Raw genomic sequence first — 16,699 nt, forward strand, 5'->3', positions numbered from 1 at the left:
GCTGAACCTGCCTACCTTTGCCTGAGCTCCTGCCTCCCTCTGTGTGAGTACGCCGGAGAGAGGAACTGCTCCGCTCTGTACCCACGGTGCCATTACCACAGGGTGGTAATGCCTCACGCAGAACCGCCATTGTCACGTGGCTGACTCCAAATAAAAGACTTGTATATTCACAATTGATCTTTGTCTGAGTTTGCTTTTGGGTCCAGTTCTGGTCACAATCCATGACAATTGCAGAGCTAAAACAAAGTTTAAAGTTTTGCTCTCATCAGGCAGTGAAATTACCCCCAAAACCACCTGTAGTGTTAAGATGAGCTCACTTGTAGGAGAACACTTTGTTCAAACTTTGCATTTTATTATGATGTTTTATTCTCTCTTGTTGCAACATCAAATAAGCTAATACGAGCACAAGCACTGAACGCCTTGCACGGATTCTATTAGACTACAATTTGGTCCTCCCTGTAGTGCTGCCTGTTGGAAACATGTTGTATAACCTTTCTTATTCAGCATTTAAGTTTCATAAAATTTGACATATTTGATGAATGACTTATGATAAACACAGTTTTATCCATTCACTTTGTCAAAGTCACATCCCCTCCACATGAAGGCTGATAGTCTGGGCCTGAACAGGTCAATTTGGGTCACCAGAAAACCACCACCTGCTGGTGCAGAGTCACAGATGCTGCAACACGCCCTGCAGCTCTGACACACCGCATGAGGCCTGCAACACACCCCAGTGTGCATAGAGGGGCTCAGTGTTTTGGCTATATTGGGATACATGTGTTTTATATGTCTCCATCAAAGTTTTTACTTCCCATTGAGGTACATATATATCATGTTTTTATGACTTACAGTATAAATCGACCTCCCAACTGCATGTTCTGTGAATGTCAGTTGACTGTTATGTTTTGAGTCTTTGTATTCCACACACCTGTCTGAGGAACGCCTCCTTATTGGCCAGCTCGTTCTCCAGCTTGTCGTTGATGTCGTGCACCGACGTGGACTCCCGCTGAGCGCTCAGGTAACGTTTTTCCAACGTCACGATCCGTTCCTCCATGTCCTCCTTCTGACACATGGCCTGCTTGCAGACAAACACAACAAAAGCAATGAGACTTCACAGGATACGACAAGAGACATGAGATCACTCTGAAACTCTGTGTGCAGTTTTTCCTCCAGTGAGAGCGAAATGACAGACGGAGCGTCTCTGGATCATTAAACTTAAATCATCCCAAGCTCCAGTTGGATTCTTTGTAGATATAAATCATAAGATTTAATATCTGCACAGGCCTCTTTTATATCGCTCTGTAATTTCATTACCATACATAAATTATTCAAAGCAATTAAAGCAGAAAGTGTTAAAAACAAGTGAGCACAATGTTCTGTTTGCAGCGAGAACTGAATTATGAGGAGAAGGCAGCTGCTTCTAATCAGGAGAACAAACTCTGAATCAAACTAACTTCTTCATAACATGTCGAGAAAGTGAAGGAAGAACGTTCCTCATGCATGAATACTCTCTGTGTAACGTCACCACAGTTAAAGCTTCATGAATATTAAGTGATATATGAAATTAGACGAACAATAAGGCTTCATAAAGATGGGAAAAACAGCTGCTATCTTGTTTCTCATGCCGCCATCATTACACAAGATTCCCTCTCATGATGACAGCACTGTCTCTGCAGCTCTGAGGCTTCATTTCCTGCATGGAGGAACTCTGCAGACATGAGTAGGGCTGGGCGATAATTCAATAACGATAATTATTGTGATATATTTTTAGTTATATTAAGTTATATTTTTGGCCTTTTTGCCTTTATTTTATAGGACAGCTGAAGAGAGACAGTAAAATGTGGGGAGTAGGGAGTGGGGGAGGACATGCAGGAGATGGTCGACCGGCTGGGAATTGAACCGGCGACCCCTGCAACGAGGGCTGTAGTCTCTGCATGTGGGGCGCTTGGACCGCTAGGCCACCAGCATCCCCCCCAAAAAATGTATATATTTTAATGCCTGTAATCCATAGTAGCCTTAAAAGGGAATGCACTACTCTCAACAATACTCTATAAACTGATACACAGTATACAATGTGATTTATCTTTGTTGTAATTTGAAATCAAATTATGTAAATTACCTCAACCTGAGAAAAATAACAATCTACAAACTAAAACTTCATACAAATCTCGTCTTACACAAAAAACAGTCAACAATGAGGGATTCTTACCTTTTCAGAACTATCTTTTAATTTGAATCTACCTGCATCCCATTTATTTATTTATTTTCAAATTAGACATTGTGCCTCCTCACTTTATCCATGTTCTCCTTCCCTCCCTTCTACCCAGCCATGGGATGACTTTTTGGTTTTGAAACCCCATCAAAAATCTCTGATATCTAATATAATTCAATATTTATGGCAAGCTCATGAGCTTTGAAGATAACCTCTTTATTAAAACTAAAAACGCTTGGGAACATGAGTTAGGGGTAAATTTGACTGACCAATGGTGGGATGGAATGGTCCATAGTATAAGTTCAGTAACCCCTTGTGCCAGGCTGCAGCTAATACAGTTCAAGGTCTTGCACAAGGTCCATCTAACCAAATCTAGATTATCTCAAATATATCCTAATGTTCCAGATCAATGTGATAGATGTCATGCTTCCTCGTGTAACCTGAGTCACATGTTTTTTTTTTATGTCCTAGACGACATCAATTTTGGAATGATTATTTTATGACCTTATCAAAAGTCCTTGGAATTCAGGTTAAGAGGTTAAGATGGACCGCTTTGTTGCTATATTTGGAATCTCACTTGACCAAGTTCAATTTAATTCCTTACAATTACAGGTATTAGCTTTTTTCTCCACACCTCCTTCTTTATCATTGTGGCTTAATGACGTTATGTCATTTCTCAAATTGGAGAAGAGAAGTCTAACCGTGAAAGGCAGTTCGAAAAATTATTTAAAAAAAAAAAATTGTTTTCTTAATTATTTTCACTCATTGCTAGTCTTTCCTCTAACCTAGATGCCCTGGACCCTCTCTCTCTCTCTCTCTCTCTCTCTCTCTCTCTCTCTCTCTCTCTCTCTCTCTCCTCTCTCCCTCCTCTCTCATCCTCATCTCTCCTCTCTCTCTCTCCTCTCTCTACCTCTCTCTCTCTCGCTCTCTCTCTCTTCTCTCCTCTCTCTCTCTATATCTCTCGCTCTCTCTCTCTCTCCCCCCCCTTCCCCATCCCACCCCCCCCTCCGCTATCTCTCCTTCCCCCCCCCCCCCCCCCCCCCCCCCCCCCCCCATCTCTCTCTTTTCTCCCCCCTCTCTCTCTCTCTCTCCTCTATGCTCTTTCTCTCCTCTCTCTCTCTCTCCCCCCCTCCCCTCTCTCTCTCTCTCTCTCTCTCTCTCTCTCTCTCTCCCCCTCTCTCTCTCTCTCTCTCTTTCTCTCTCTCTCTCTTATTTTTTTTCCTTCTGTTTTTTTAAATTTAATTTATGTTTTGTTTGTTTATTGCATCAGTTCTATTGCCATTTACCTATTTGGTAACTACTCTTTTCAGAACAATGAATCTGATTATTTTACAGAGGGAAATTGATTTATTATAATTTTCTTTGAATGCAGAAACAATGTTCATTGTTTTGTTAGAGAAAAAAAGACTGGCATTGTATATTTTGATTTATATCATTGTATTTTGCTCTGATTGTGTCCCAAATAAAAGATGTTAAATAATAACAACGAGGGATTTCAAGAAGCTTATCAGAGAACTAAATCATCTAACAAACAGTCTGATTTTAAAAATCTGCCTTAAATGTAAATGAAATAAAGATTTGATATTTATTGTCATAATCATCAATATTGACTGATATGAACAATTTTATTGTGATAACATGTTTTTCAATATCGCCCAGCTCTACTGTAGACACAAGCTCACGCAGCACAGTAGATTTAAAAGCATGCAGGGGAAACTGAAGACACTGGAGGAGCTTTCAGATTTATGATTGTGCAAATTTATGACACAAAAATGTTAAATTTTGTAGGGAAAACGCTGTTTTGTGCTCACATGTCCAAACATAAGCATGCATAGTGTTTAAGAACCAAACGTGGCAGATGTAGGAACAGTTGTTGGAGGTTTCTTTAATCTAAGGTGTTAGCGTTTGTCCTTGAAATGTGTTTATATGGCAAACAGAGATCTATTAGCATATTGCTGTGCAGCGTATATTTATAGCTTTCTCTTGCATGTGTCCAGTTTCACACAAAGACTGTCCTTTTAATTCCTTCTTTCCTTGAATTGTGTGAGGATGTATTTGTGAGGATGTTGGATACATACAGTAATAAAAAGCGAGTGTGAGAGAGTGTGTGAGTTTATGCTAATCAGAGCTTTTTTTAGCCCTCTGCTAGCTCTCTTTGAAGTCCCTGTTATTTCCTTGCAAATGTGTGCGTTCTGTAACCTCTTTGATGTCCCTCTGGTACTTGTTGTTCATCTCCTCGGACTTGATGAGGTCCTTGCGGGCGGTCTCCAGCTCCAGCTCCACCTCGGAGACGCGGGAGGAGAGGGAGGACATGCGGTCCTTCATCTGGGCCAGCTCGTAGTTCTGCTTCTCCAGCAGGTCCTGCAGCTCCACCACCTGGCTCGCCTCGTGGGCCGACTCCAGGGAGCCGTTGGACAGACGCTGTGGAGGAAAGAGTGCGAGACTTAGCTTTAGGTTGTTTAAAGAATGTGAATTAACAAAACAAATAGAAGAAACATATGGAAACCCAATGATTCTTCATCTGGGATGTGGATAACACTTCTGTTTGTCAACCAATTAAACACAATAAGTGCTTCAAACTTTACATCCATCTTTTCCTGACACCAATAAACTAAATTATTCTGTGCATTAAAACACCAAAGAAACTTATAAAGAAACCAGGAGAATAAACCATTACTACAATATTTAAGTTCCGGGGTCTTTTAGCCTCCAGAACTGCTTTCCCAGGAACTAAAAGGTTCCTGTGCCCCCATTGTTGTCTGCGTTTCGACCGCGGGCTGAAGTCCCGGGTAGATTGTGCAAATCAAAGCAGTGACATATGGAGGGAAATTAAAGTAAATGCACTACACCACCAGACCAGTAGAGGGCAGTAAAACAAAGACGAATGCCATTCATCACAGATGACACCATAGAAGCAGACGGACAGGCAGGTATCATTATGAGCAACACAACAGTTAGCATGTTAGCATGAAGAGACTCAGCTGGCGCTGTTTTAGATGGTGCTATATTTCATCACAGATGGATTCACTGAATCAACACGTGAGAGGAGATAAGCGCGAGTAGCAAAGACGTTTCAACACGGCTTTAAAATCCTTTTGAACTCAAAAAGCCGTGGCAGAGATCGGCCGGTGTTTTGGTTTAAACAGCGACCCTGTTAACTGGAGACTTTCAGCCGGATGCATCCCAAAAAAAAAAAAAAATTTTGACAAAAAAAATTGACAAAAAAAATGTTGACAAAAAAATGTTGACAAAAAAAATGTTGACAAAAAAAATTTAAATTTTTGAAAAAAAAAAAAAATTGAAATCTTTTTTTTTTTTTTTAAAGAATTTGAAAAATAAAGTTTGACAAAAATTTTGATTTTTTTTTTTTTTTGAAAAAATAAAATTTGACCAAAAAAAATTTGACGAAAAAATTGACCCGGAGCCTGTCGTAAAATTAATTTTCCTCAAATTTGAAATTGTGCTCTAAAAGCAGAAATAACTTGAAAAAATGTGAAAATTTTGCGCCTGTGTATGAAAACATGGAAAAAGCAATGAATGAATCAACACGTGAGAGGAGATAAGAGTGAGTAGCAAAGATGTTTCAACACGGCTTTAAAATCCTTTTGAACTCAAAAAGCCGTGGCAGAGATCAGCCGGTGTTATGGTTTAAACAGCGACCCTGTTAACTGTAGACTCTCAGCTGGATGCATCCCTCATAAACGTCTTTAGACGATCATTAAATATCTGATGAGGATATTTTGAAATCTTAATAAAAACTAAACTAGTTTGCATTTCCAGGAACTCCCTCTGTGTTTCAACAGCTGTGTAAACTCCACAAACACTGACACTTTCAGCTGAAGGTCTCCAGTTTACAGGGTTACTTTTCGAACCGGAACACCGGGAGAGACGCATTCACGGTGGGCTGAGAGAAGACTACTGTTACAAGCTGCTAAATCAAGAGAATCACAGCTTCTTCTTTTGAAAAGTACACACACATACAAAAAAGATAGAACAAATAAAAACTAATGAAAGAAAGAGAAATCAAGTGAATCACAGATGGAAAAAACAATGACTGAATGGTTTTTGGAAAAATTTGAAACAAAAAAATGTTTGAAAAAAAATTGTTTGAAAAAAAATTTTTTTTGACAAAAAAAAAGACAAAAAAAAATTTTGACAAAAAAATTGTAATTAAAAAAAAAAAAAAAATGTAAAAAAAATTTTGATAAAAAAAGAATTTGAAAAATGAAGTTTGACAAAAATTTATAAGTTTTTTTTTTTTTTTTTTAAATAAAATTTGACCAAAAAGAATTTGACAAAAAAGTTGACCTGGAGCCTGTCGAAAAAATAAATTTTGCCTCAAATTTGAAATTGTGCTCAAAAAGCAGAAACAAATTGAAAAAAAGTGAAAATTTGCACCTGTGTATGAAAACATGGAAAAAGCAATTAATGAATCAACACGTGAGAGGAGATAAGCGCGAGTAGCAAAGACGTTTCAACACGGCTTTAAAATCCTTTTGAACTCAAAAAGCCGTGGCACTCGAACACATTGAGGTTCAGGAGCTGGAGGCTGCAGATGTCCCTGCTTTGATTTGGGAAAAATTTGCTTTGACACTTGCATTAGTGATCTGATTTGTTCTAGCTCTGTGCCGCTCCACAGGTCTCTGCAGGAGGTAGATGAACAAGGGGGGAAGATAAAGATCCAACAAACAGAGGTGTGGAGCCAAAAAACAACAGAAAACAACTCAATCTCACTCCACATGCTCCTCTTACAGTTCAGTGATGTTACTGTAGAGCAGGTGAAAGTGAGAATCTCTGAATCCTCCTAACTGCTGCTTTGATTAATGCCTCACCTGATCAGAGGAAACTTCCCCATTCATTCTGAAACAGCACTTCAACACGGGGCCGCTCTAATTAAAAAAGGAACCGACTTTTAGGATGTACAGTAGCTCAGTTTTATTGCAGGATGTCTCCACAGTCCCACAGAGGATGGATTATGTAAGTCTGGCTCTGGTTACTGTGCTTATTTCACAGATTTTTAACATGTAAAAACCTCTTTATTTCAACAGATGGAGAAAGTTTTAATAACTTTTGAGTCTGGAGGAAGTTTTGCAGCATCAAAAGGAGATTCATTTAAAGGGTCAGTCCACCAAAACAGTGAGATAAATCATCTTTTATAACTCCTTCTCTAACTTAACAGATTTCAGAGCAGCTTCTATTTGCCCATTTTCAAAATTATCTAGATAATAAAAGTAAGACTACTTTTCTAGAACATAGTGAGGCTGCAACAATTCACAGATGTAGTCGGCAACAATCAATAACGAAATTAGTCACCAACGAATTGCAATGTGTCCTTACTATCGTTGCAGGCAGTAGTGCAAGTGACACAGCGACCAAGATACAACTAGTAAACAAAGCGTAGCAGAATAAATGACAGAGTGAGACCTCTTGCTATCCCCGTTACTATCTTTGCTGAGTGTTGCATGTGCAAAACAGCAACCAGGAAATTACACGAAAAAATACATAGCACCATTGCAGCAATTGTTGCATGACCATTGTGTCTAAAATGTCTAAAGTCCTAGAGTGTTTGATTCGATGCAGCAAAGAAGCTGAAAACTTGCTTTTCATGTGAGCACCTGGTACTACACGAGCATTTCAGGAGAAGGTACGGCAACTTAAAGGGGACATATCACGCTTTTTTCATCAATATATATTGGTCTAAGAGGTCCCCAAAACATGTCTTTAAAGTTTATGCTCAAAAAAACACTTTGAAATAAGATTTTGGCATGCCTGAAAAGTCCTCTTCTTCAGTCCTCCTCAGAACACTCTGTTTTCTCTCTGACCACGCCCCCTCCGGAAGTGGATGTGCCTCGGCTCTCCGGCACGTTGATCTAATGTTTACATGTTGGCTGAATATACACGGCTGCTCAGAGATCACGTTACTTCAACCCTCTGAAACTGATCCTGAATCTGATCCTGACGGAGAGGCGCCTGTAGCAGGACCTTTCTGAAGGATTGGTCACAGATTTAGTGTTTCTTGTTGTTTTATTTATCAGTATGTAGACGTGTGTCTTGGTACACAGCTACGAACATGTAGCTATGTGGCTATGCTAACTAGCGCTAGCACTTATCCATGATAAATAAAAATCAGCCACTAGATCTTCAAATCTGCAGACGTGGGGAGTCAAACCGACCTCTGCCAGAAAGGCAGCGGGACCTTTTATGAAGGATTGGTCACAGATTCTGTGTTTCTTGTTGTTTTATTTGTCAGTATGTCGACGTGTGTCTTGGTACACAGCTACAGCTACAGCTACAGCTACAGCTACAGCTACAGCTACAGCTGCAGCTACAGCTGCAGCTACAGCTACAGCTACGAACATATAGCTATGTGGCTATGCTAATTAGCGCTAGCACTTATCCATGACGAATAAAAATCATCCACTATATCTTCAAATCTGCAGACGTGGGGAGTAAAACCGACCTTTGTGTTTATTAAGACAGCCTACAACTAGCATGCCTCCCTCCTAAGCTCCTTGTTAGCACACATTTGTGCAGGTAATGAAAAACGGAGGAGGGATTCAGTATTATTTTATACAGTCTATGGGCTGAACAAGCTCCGAGCTCTGACTCCGTGACAGACCGGATATTGTTGTGACGTAACAAAAACACGGAAGTCTGAAACGGCTCGTTTCACACACATTTACAGAAAGGTGGAGAAATCAGAACAGGGGCAGAATGGATTTTTTTCATTCTCGGGGGGTTTGTAGATATGCCAGGGAAACATATTTCAGGTAGAGAACCATTAAAAAGTCTATTTTGCATGATATGTCACCTTTAACGTTGAAAGTTGGAGCCACATTGTGAGTTTTCTATTTTTTGATGCCTCGACTTATGGAGCTCCTCTGAAGACATTTTAGAAAGAGAAATTATTCATGGCCACAAAATAGTTATCATTTTAGGAAGCATGTCTATGTTCCCACATTTCTAAGATTTTTGTCAAAATTAGGCCTCGAGGAGATGAAAACAAGGGTTCGGCATCTATCAGCTCTGCTTCAGCCGAAACCCTTTTCGATCAGCCTATTTTATTTTTTTATTGTGCAGATTTATGCTGCTGCTGATCGAAATAAAATTTCTCATTCATTCATTAATTGATTTACTATGAAGTGCTCCCAAAAAATCTTGTGAGAGGATAGGGCTTAAATTGAAGGGAAATGTAGGAACACAAGACCTCATTTTGAAAATGTCCTGGAAATGTGGGAACATAGGGATGACCTTATCTTTTCCCACCAGATAGGTACATTTTGTCCACGAATGACTGTTTCGTGGACAAAATTGGTAAGGATTTTAGTAATCCATCCCCATGATTGAATTATCTTGTGTCCACAAATTTGTTATTGTCAATCATGTCCATGCAAGAGAATGATGCATCAAACTACAGCAACAATGAACTGTCTCTGCAGAGGACACAAATCACTTATCTTGTGGGAACAGATTACTATTTCATGGCCACAATTTTTTTGTCCTTTCTTAAATGTCACCAGAGGGGCTCTGTATCTCAACCTTATAACTCTTCATCTTTTTCACTCCTACTCTTCTCTTTCTCTTCCTCCTTGAAATACAGAATTGTTGCCGACCGTCGCAGAACGTTGAACATCAAAATCATAAAATAAATCAACCTGAGTCACTTTGATACGTCTACAAAATTTGGTTTTATACATTTTATCTTTTGAAAATGCACTACAGTGTTACACTGAGAAATGATCCAACTAACAGTGGTGGGAAACATCCATCCATCCATCCATCCATCCATCCATCCATCCATCCATCCATCCATCCATCCATCCATCCATCCATCCATCCATCCATCCATTATCTTGACCGCTTATCCCGTTAGGGGTCACGGGGGGCTGGAGCCTATCCCAGCTGGCTTCGGGCGGAAGGCAAAGTACACCCTGGACAGGTCGCCAACCTATCACAGGGCTAACACAGAGAGACAGACAACCATTCACGCACACACTCACACCTACGGGCAATTTAGAGTGATCAATCAACCTGAGCATGTTTTTGGACTGTGGGAGGAAGCCGGAGTACCCGGAGAGAACCCACGCATGCACGGGGAGAACATACAAACTCCACACAGAAAGGCACCCGCCCGGCCAGGGATTCGAACCAGGAACCTTCTAGCTGTGAGAGAAAACAGCGCTACCCACTGCACCACCATGCAGGCCCGATGGGAAACATGAATTTTTAATTCTATGGTCACTCTGGCATCATGCTGTTAATCAGCGAAAGACTGATCCACAGTCGCCTTTTTTTCCACCAATTAATGTTTTATTTTACATCATTTATTTTGACAAATTTTCTGCTGTTACAATATAAAATTGAAAAGCAACAACGATCCATAATTCTGTCCTGGGAGTGTTGGTGTAGACTCTTACTCAGGACCGGCTCACTGCTGCTGAATGAAAAATTAAAAGACTGAAGCAACAGGCCTCGTCTGTCAGACGGCATTAGCTCCTCATCGTCTGATCCAGCTTTACTCTAACAGTTTGAAAGCTCTGTGGGTCAATACACACTTCAAGAGGAGCTTTTTCTTTCACTCCCACTCCTCATCCTCCCTCTCTCTCTCTGACCTCCTTCTACCTGTCACATCCACGACAACCAAAGGACACGTCTGAATCAGAAGAGGGGGGAATGTGCTTCGGTGGAGTCGTGCCTGCTTTGATGACACCGGCTGACACTTCTACGACAGTGACGTGGAATAATCTCCCCTGTCTCTCACGTTAGCTCGTTTTAGCAGTTAGCACACGTTTGCAATTTCTTCTGCAAACGTAGATGCACCAAAAAAAAAAAAAACAGCACTTGCTCATTTTCACTCCTTTTATCTCCACAAAACAGCTCAGACGACGGCTGTCTCCTCATTAGCAAAACCCCGCTCTTCATCGTCTCACTCCTGACATCCTCACCCCTCCTCCTCCCCCTTCCTCCGGCAGACCAGCCCAGTAATCGCATCTCTATTGATCTTCCCAGGTATCCTCTGTTTAGACGGCGTGGTCTGCATGTAAAAGGGATTTCAAAAGGTCTGTGTCGGGGTTTTGGGGGACGTCTGCTTTGTATAATGTAGTAAATATGAAAGATGTAACACCTCTCCTTTTAAATTAATAATCAGAGGGGGGATTTGTATGCAGCTCTGCGGGTTCACGTGTGCTCCTGCATAATGGTGGAGGCTGAGGTCACAGCGAGAGCTCTTACGGCTCACTGTGGGTCACCTTCAAGCATCAGCAGAGCTAAATGTGAGATCAAAACCTTCTTCGTGTGCAATAAAAACCTCTTAGGATGAATCAAAGTCTTCGACGATTCAGAGGGATTCAAATGTGCAAAATTTTTTGTTTATGCACAAAAACTGTGATACTGAAGAGATTTGAGGATCTTAATATGCAAGGATTTGCAAATTCAAAACTTGCGCTCATCCAAAAGTTAAAAAACAAACATAAAAACTTGATATATATGAGCTCACCTTGCTGTGGACCTTCTGCTGAGTCTCAGTGCCCTCCAGTAAGTCCTCTCCTCCATCTCCAGACGCCACTTTCCTCTGAATGTGGGCATTTTGTTCCCGTAAGGCCACAATCTGCAAGACGGAAGAAAAACACACTCATTAAAGCTGAAAAAGACGCTTTAAAAACACCTGCACACAATAAAATGGACCATGGATTCAAACTATGCATCACAAAAGGCATAACAACGTGTTTTTCAATAACAGAAGAGGGTCAAGTTGAAGATTTTGAATACCTGAAAAGAAAACATGGTCTTAAAAAATATGATTTTTACAGATACCTTCAAGTACCTAGTCATTTTGAGCATAACACAAGAAATAAATCAGACTTTGATGATCCAATTTTGAGACTATTTATAAGTGCTTACATAAATGACACAAATAAAGGAGTAATTTCTAAACTTTATAAGGGATTTATTATAAAGAAACCACAAACCACTGGATATGTTAAAGAGAAATGGGAGAAAGAGGGTCATTTGTTGATACCATAAATGAAGTTTGGTCAGATGTGTGTAAACTCCAGTGGAAATGTACCAATTCTAATGTCACGCATTGACTACTGCACCTCTCTACTGGCAGGCCTCCCTGCATGCACGGTTAAACCTCTGCAAATGATCCAGAATGCAGCAGCACGTCTGGTCTTCAACCAGCCTAAGACAGCTCATGTCATCCCCCTGCTCATTTTGCTACACTGGCTTCCAGTTGCAGCTCGCATCAGATACAAAACTCTAATCATGACTTACAAAGCAGTCACCAAAACCGCTCCAGTTTACCTGGAACCCCTCATCCAGGTCTACTGCCTTTCTCTGAAAAGCGCCTAGTGCTTCCAGCACACAAGGCCTCAAAATCACTAGCTGGACTCTTCTCTTCTGTTGCCCCTAAATGGTGGAATGAATTGTCCAACTCCATTCGATCTGCAGAGTCCCTCTCTACTTTCAAAAGACAGCTAAAGACCCAGCTCTTTAGGAAGCACTATGCACTTAGCTAGACTGTTCTCCACTGTTGTCCCCAGTGGCAGATCATGTCTTCCAGCTACAGTTGACTCACACTGTCCTGCTCTACTCTGGGAGTCTGTGTTCAGGTCTTGAGTGACCCAGCACTTGGTACTTTGGTCATTATTGTGATGATGTTAATTGTTGATGATGATAATGGAAGGTTTTAAATGGTTTGGTTGCTTCATTGTAGATGTTCCTTGTTTATTTTTCTGCATTGCCTTTACACTGCTTGGCAGTACCTGCACTGAAATGGACTTGAAGCACTTTGTTACTCTTACTGATCTTGTTTCCTCTTGTCTAGATCTTTGCTTGTGTTGTTCTTGTTCTCGTATGTACGTCGCTTTGGATAAAAGTGTCTGCTAAATGACATTGTAACATTGTAACATGTGTGGCGTGAATTTGGATGGAAGAGTTTGATTCGTTTCTTTGTCACAACAAAGCAGAAAGCTCATTTTACAGGAGGGGACTCAAAGTGTTGGAGGTTGTGTGGATTTCAGGAAACAGACCACTGGCATATACTCTGAGAATGTCCAGTGTTAAGACCCTTCTGGATAGAGTTCAATAAAATATTAAAAAGTATATTTAATATTGACCTGCCCCTACAATTTACTACACTGTTTTTAGGAGATGTAGATTTTCAGATTAGGCCTGTTGATAAATATCGTCAGCCAAATGGCGGAGGGTGTCCGGTTCGGTGGCCTTGGGATTCCATCTCTGCTTTTTGCAGATGATGTCGTCCTATTGGCTTCATCGAACAGTGACCTCAAGCTCGCACTGGGACGGTTTGCGGCTGAGTGTGAAGCAGCGGGGATGAGGATCAGCACCTCCAAGTCTGAGGCCATGGTTTGGCCTCTCCGGGTCGGAGGGGAGTCTTTGCCCCAGGCGGAGGAGTTTAAGTATCTCGGGGTCTTGTTCACGAGTGAGGGGAAAAGGGAGCGCGAGATTGACAGACGGATCGGGGCGGCGTCTGCAGTGATGCGGACGCTGTACCGGTCTGTCGTGGTGAAGAGGGAGCTGAGCCAGAAGGCAATGCTCTCAATTTACCGGTCAATCTACGTTCCAACCTTCACCTATGGTCACGATCTGTGGGTAGTAACCAAAAGAACGAGATCACGAATACAAGCGGCCGAAATGAGCTTTCTCCGCAGGGTATCTGGGCTCGGCCTTAGAGAGAGGGTTAGGAGCTCAGACATCCGGGAGAGGCTCAAAGTAGAGCCGCTGCTCCTCCGGATCGAGAGGAGCCAGATGAGGTGGTTTGGGCATCTGGTCAGGATGCCTCCCGGACGTCTCCCTGTGGAGGCCACGGGGAAGGCCCAGGACACGCTGGCGAGACTATGTCTCTCAGCTGGCCTGAGAACGCCTCGGTATCCTCCCAGAAGATCTGGTGGAGGTGGCCGGGGAGAGGAGTGTACTGGGCTTCCCTGCTGAGGCTGCTGCCCCCGCGACCCGGACCCGGATAAGCAGAAGAAGATGGATGGATGGATAAATATTGTCATTTTGAGTTGTGCTTGTAAAAAAGCCATTATGAGGCCCTTGTTGCTTCCTGAACCTCCCACAATGAAGGAGTGGATTAATATAGTAAATTATATGTATGTTATGGAAAGGATTACTTTCTGTTTATGACTTCAGAAGGATGTATTTATCAAACTCTGGACCAAGTGGACTAGCTATGTAAAACCCCTACAGACAGATTTTGTGGGTGATACCATTCAAGGGCCCAGTGATGCTGTCTTATCTTAGCTAATTGCATGTTTTGTTTATTTGTGTGTGATTTTCTGTCACTTATCTCTCCCTGAAATGCTTCTGGCTCACTCTAATGTCTACATATTGTCTCCCCCAGGTTGTATTTAGTTCTAATAATCTTTAAAAATGGAGGACTGCAGAGGAAATGAACAGTATTCTCTCTTTGCATGTCAATGCTCTGTATAACAAACTGCTTGCACACAAACAGTTAGTGATGGAGTTCATGTTGTAGTTTAACCTCTGATTGTTTTAATGTAAATGTATTGTTTCCATCTATTTAAGTCTCAGTGTTTGGCCTCCCCTCCTCTTGTTTCCCTCTCATGTAACAGCTCTTAATTACAGTCTTTACCCCCTCTGCAGGAATTTATTGAACATGACTGTAACCATGAAGCCTCCAACATGTGACACTGATACGATCACTGTAATTATCCTGTTCTCCGGCCCTCGTGTCTCTCCTTTCACCGCCTGAAGAAAACGTCCTGGAGTCATAACTCTGTCAGGCGGCTGACCGGCAACAACAATAATTAGCTTCTTCCCCCGACAGACACCGTGTGATTATCACCGTCCTCGCCAAGAAGAGGAGAAAGGTAGACGGTGTCCTCGGCTGCTGCTTGTGTGTCATAAACAATCTGAGGGTTGTGAGACTTCGTGGAGCCGCTTGAATGCCCAAAACAGGACTGTTCACAACCTGAAGCATGTGGGAGGAATATCTGAGGCACGCAAATCATCGAAAAATGACACACCAGGAATGTCCGCTTCCTCCTCGTAAAACATGTTAATGCTCAAGTTTGAAAAATACCACAGTCCCTGCGAGCATGAAGAGAATTTATGGATTGAAATTTGGTTGAAAACAGATCTGTTCTGAAAACATTGCAACCAGTTTTCAACTCATCAAGTTCACTCAAATATGAAAACCACCAAATTAACATTTTATTTTGAAATTCAACTGGAAATGTCAGACTTCCTGTTCGTTTTTTACTGTGACGATAAAACAGTTTTTTCTAGGTCTGGATTAGTGATTGTATAATAAATGGAGGTAGTATCCGTGACGTCACCCATCTGTTTCTGAAGCGCTGTTTTGAAGCCAATTGTCGGTGGCAGCCATATTGGAAATACTGAACACAACCTAACTTCATCGAAGCTAGTGTGAGGTAAAGAGGCGGGCCTTTAGCCTCTTTGCTAACAGCTACAGGGTGCCCACCTGTCAATCAAGTCAGGCATGCCCTTAAATGGGCAAAACTTGTAATCTTAATATCTTCTAAATTGCTGTGTTATGAAACAATTCAACCCCCATACAGTGTGTGCCGATCGAGTAATGAGCTATCCAGACTACACTTGTTTTTTGAACCAGGCTGTAAACATGTTTATTTCTGCTGTAAAGATCGGCTTCTTTGAATGGGTGTGTATGTGGTTTCCGGTGTTTCTGCAGCCAGCCTCAAGTGGACGTTCAATGAACTGCAGTTTTCAGCATTTTGGCGTAGGCCTCATATTTTGAGACCGGAGGTTGCGGCTTGGTCTGGACATGATACACCGGCTTCCCTCAGGCCACAGATACGTACTGCCAAAAAGCAGGACAAATAGGAAGAGAAACTCTTTTGTCCTGTTAGCAACTGGCTGGCTTAATGATGCCACATAACACTATTGTTTTTATGTTGTTACTGTTTTAAATGTTTTAATGTTGTGGTGTAATTTGTTGTACTTTTTTTTTTAACTGTCACTGCTGACTGAAAAACAAATTCCCCCCAGGGATAATAAAGAAACCTTGAACCCTGATACATATGGCCTTTGAATGCTCATACATGTAGCATGAAGCCACTTGAGAGGCTGAATTTTTGAATATTCAAGGGGCGCTTTGGATGCAGTTTTTTTGCACCCAGCTTTTGATGCATGTGCAATTTTTTTGGGTGAGTTTTGGGGGGCATTAGGGCCTAAAACTCACAATTATAAGACTCTTACTGCAGAGAGAAAGACAGTTAGAGAGTCAGGGGTTTCCTAACAACACTAGCTAGCTAGCAACTACATGCCTGGTCAAAGCTTATAGAACAGCCATCTGAAACCGGAGGTCTCACAATAATGTGAGCTAGTTAGTCGCTACAAGCTAGTAAAAGCTACAGAACTAGCCAAAACAAAGCCGTGGTCTCTAGTGAAGCAATTAGCAGCTATGAGTCCTGCTAAGCTAACTGAATAAAAACATAATGTTCTCCTAGCTTTGTTTAC

At 41.5% G+C, this 16,699-nt stretch overlaps 1 protein-coding gene across 3 annotated transcripts in view; it reads right to left on the bottom strand.

Moving 5' to 3' along the window:
- ppfia2 (PTPRF interacting protein alpha 2) overlaps positions 1-16,699 on the bottom strand; it is a 291,948-nt gene that overhangs the window by 52,372 nt on the left and 222,877 nt on the right. For 2 of the 3 annotated variants that reach the window (XM_034673355.1, XM_034673353.1), the window contains exons 6-8: positions 11,709-11,819; positions 4,412-4,633; positions 929-1,075 (exon numbers count right to left, since the gene is read on the bottom strand). In XM_034673355.1, the coding sequence (XP_034529246.1) occupies positions 929-1,075; positions 4,412-4,633; positions 11,709-11,819 (480 nt within the window). Of the gene's footprint in view, positions 1-928; positions 1,079-4,411; positions 4,634-11,708; positions 11,820-16,699 lie in introns of all 3 variants that reach the window. The other variant, XM_034673354.1, reaches the window with a different exon arrangement.

Source organism: Notolabrus celidotus, chromosome 21, assembly GCF_009762535.1.
Source record: "Notolabrus celidotus isolate fNotCel1 chromosome 21, fNotCel1.pri, whole genome shotgun sequence".
NCBI classification, from domain to species: Eukaryota; Metazoa; Chordata; class Actinopteri; order Labriformes; family Labridae; genus Notolabrus; species Notolabrus celidotus.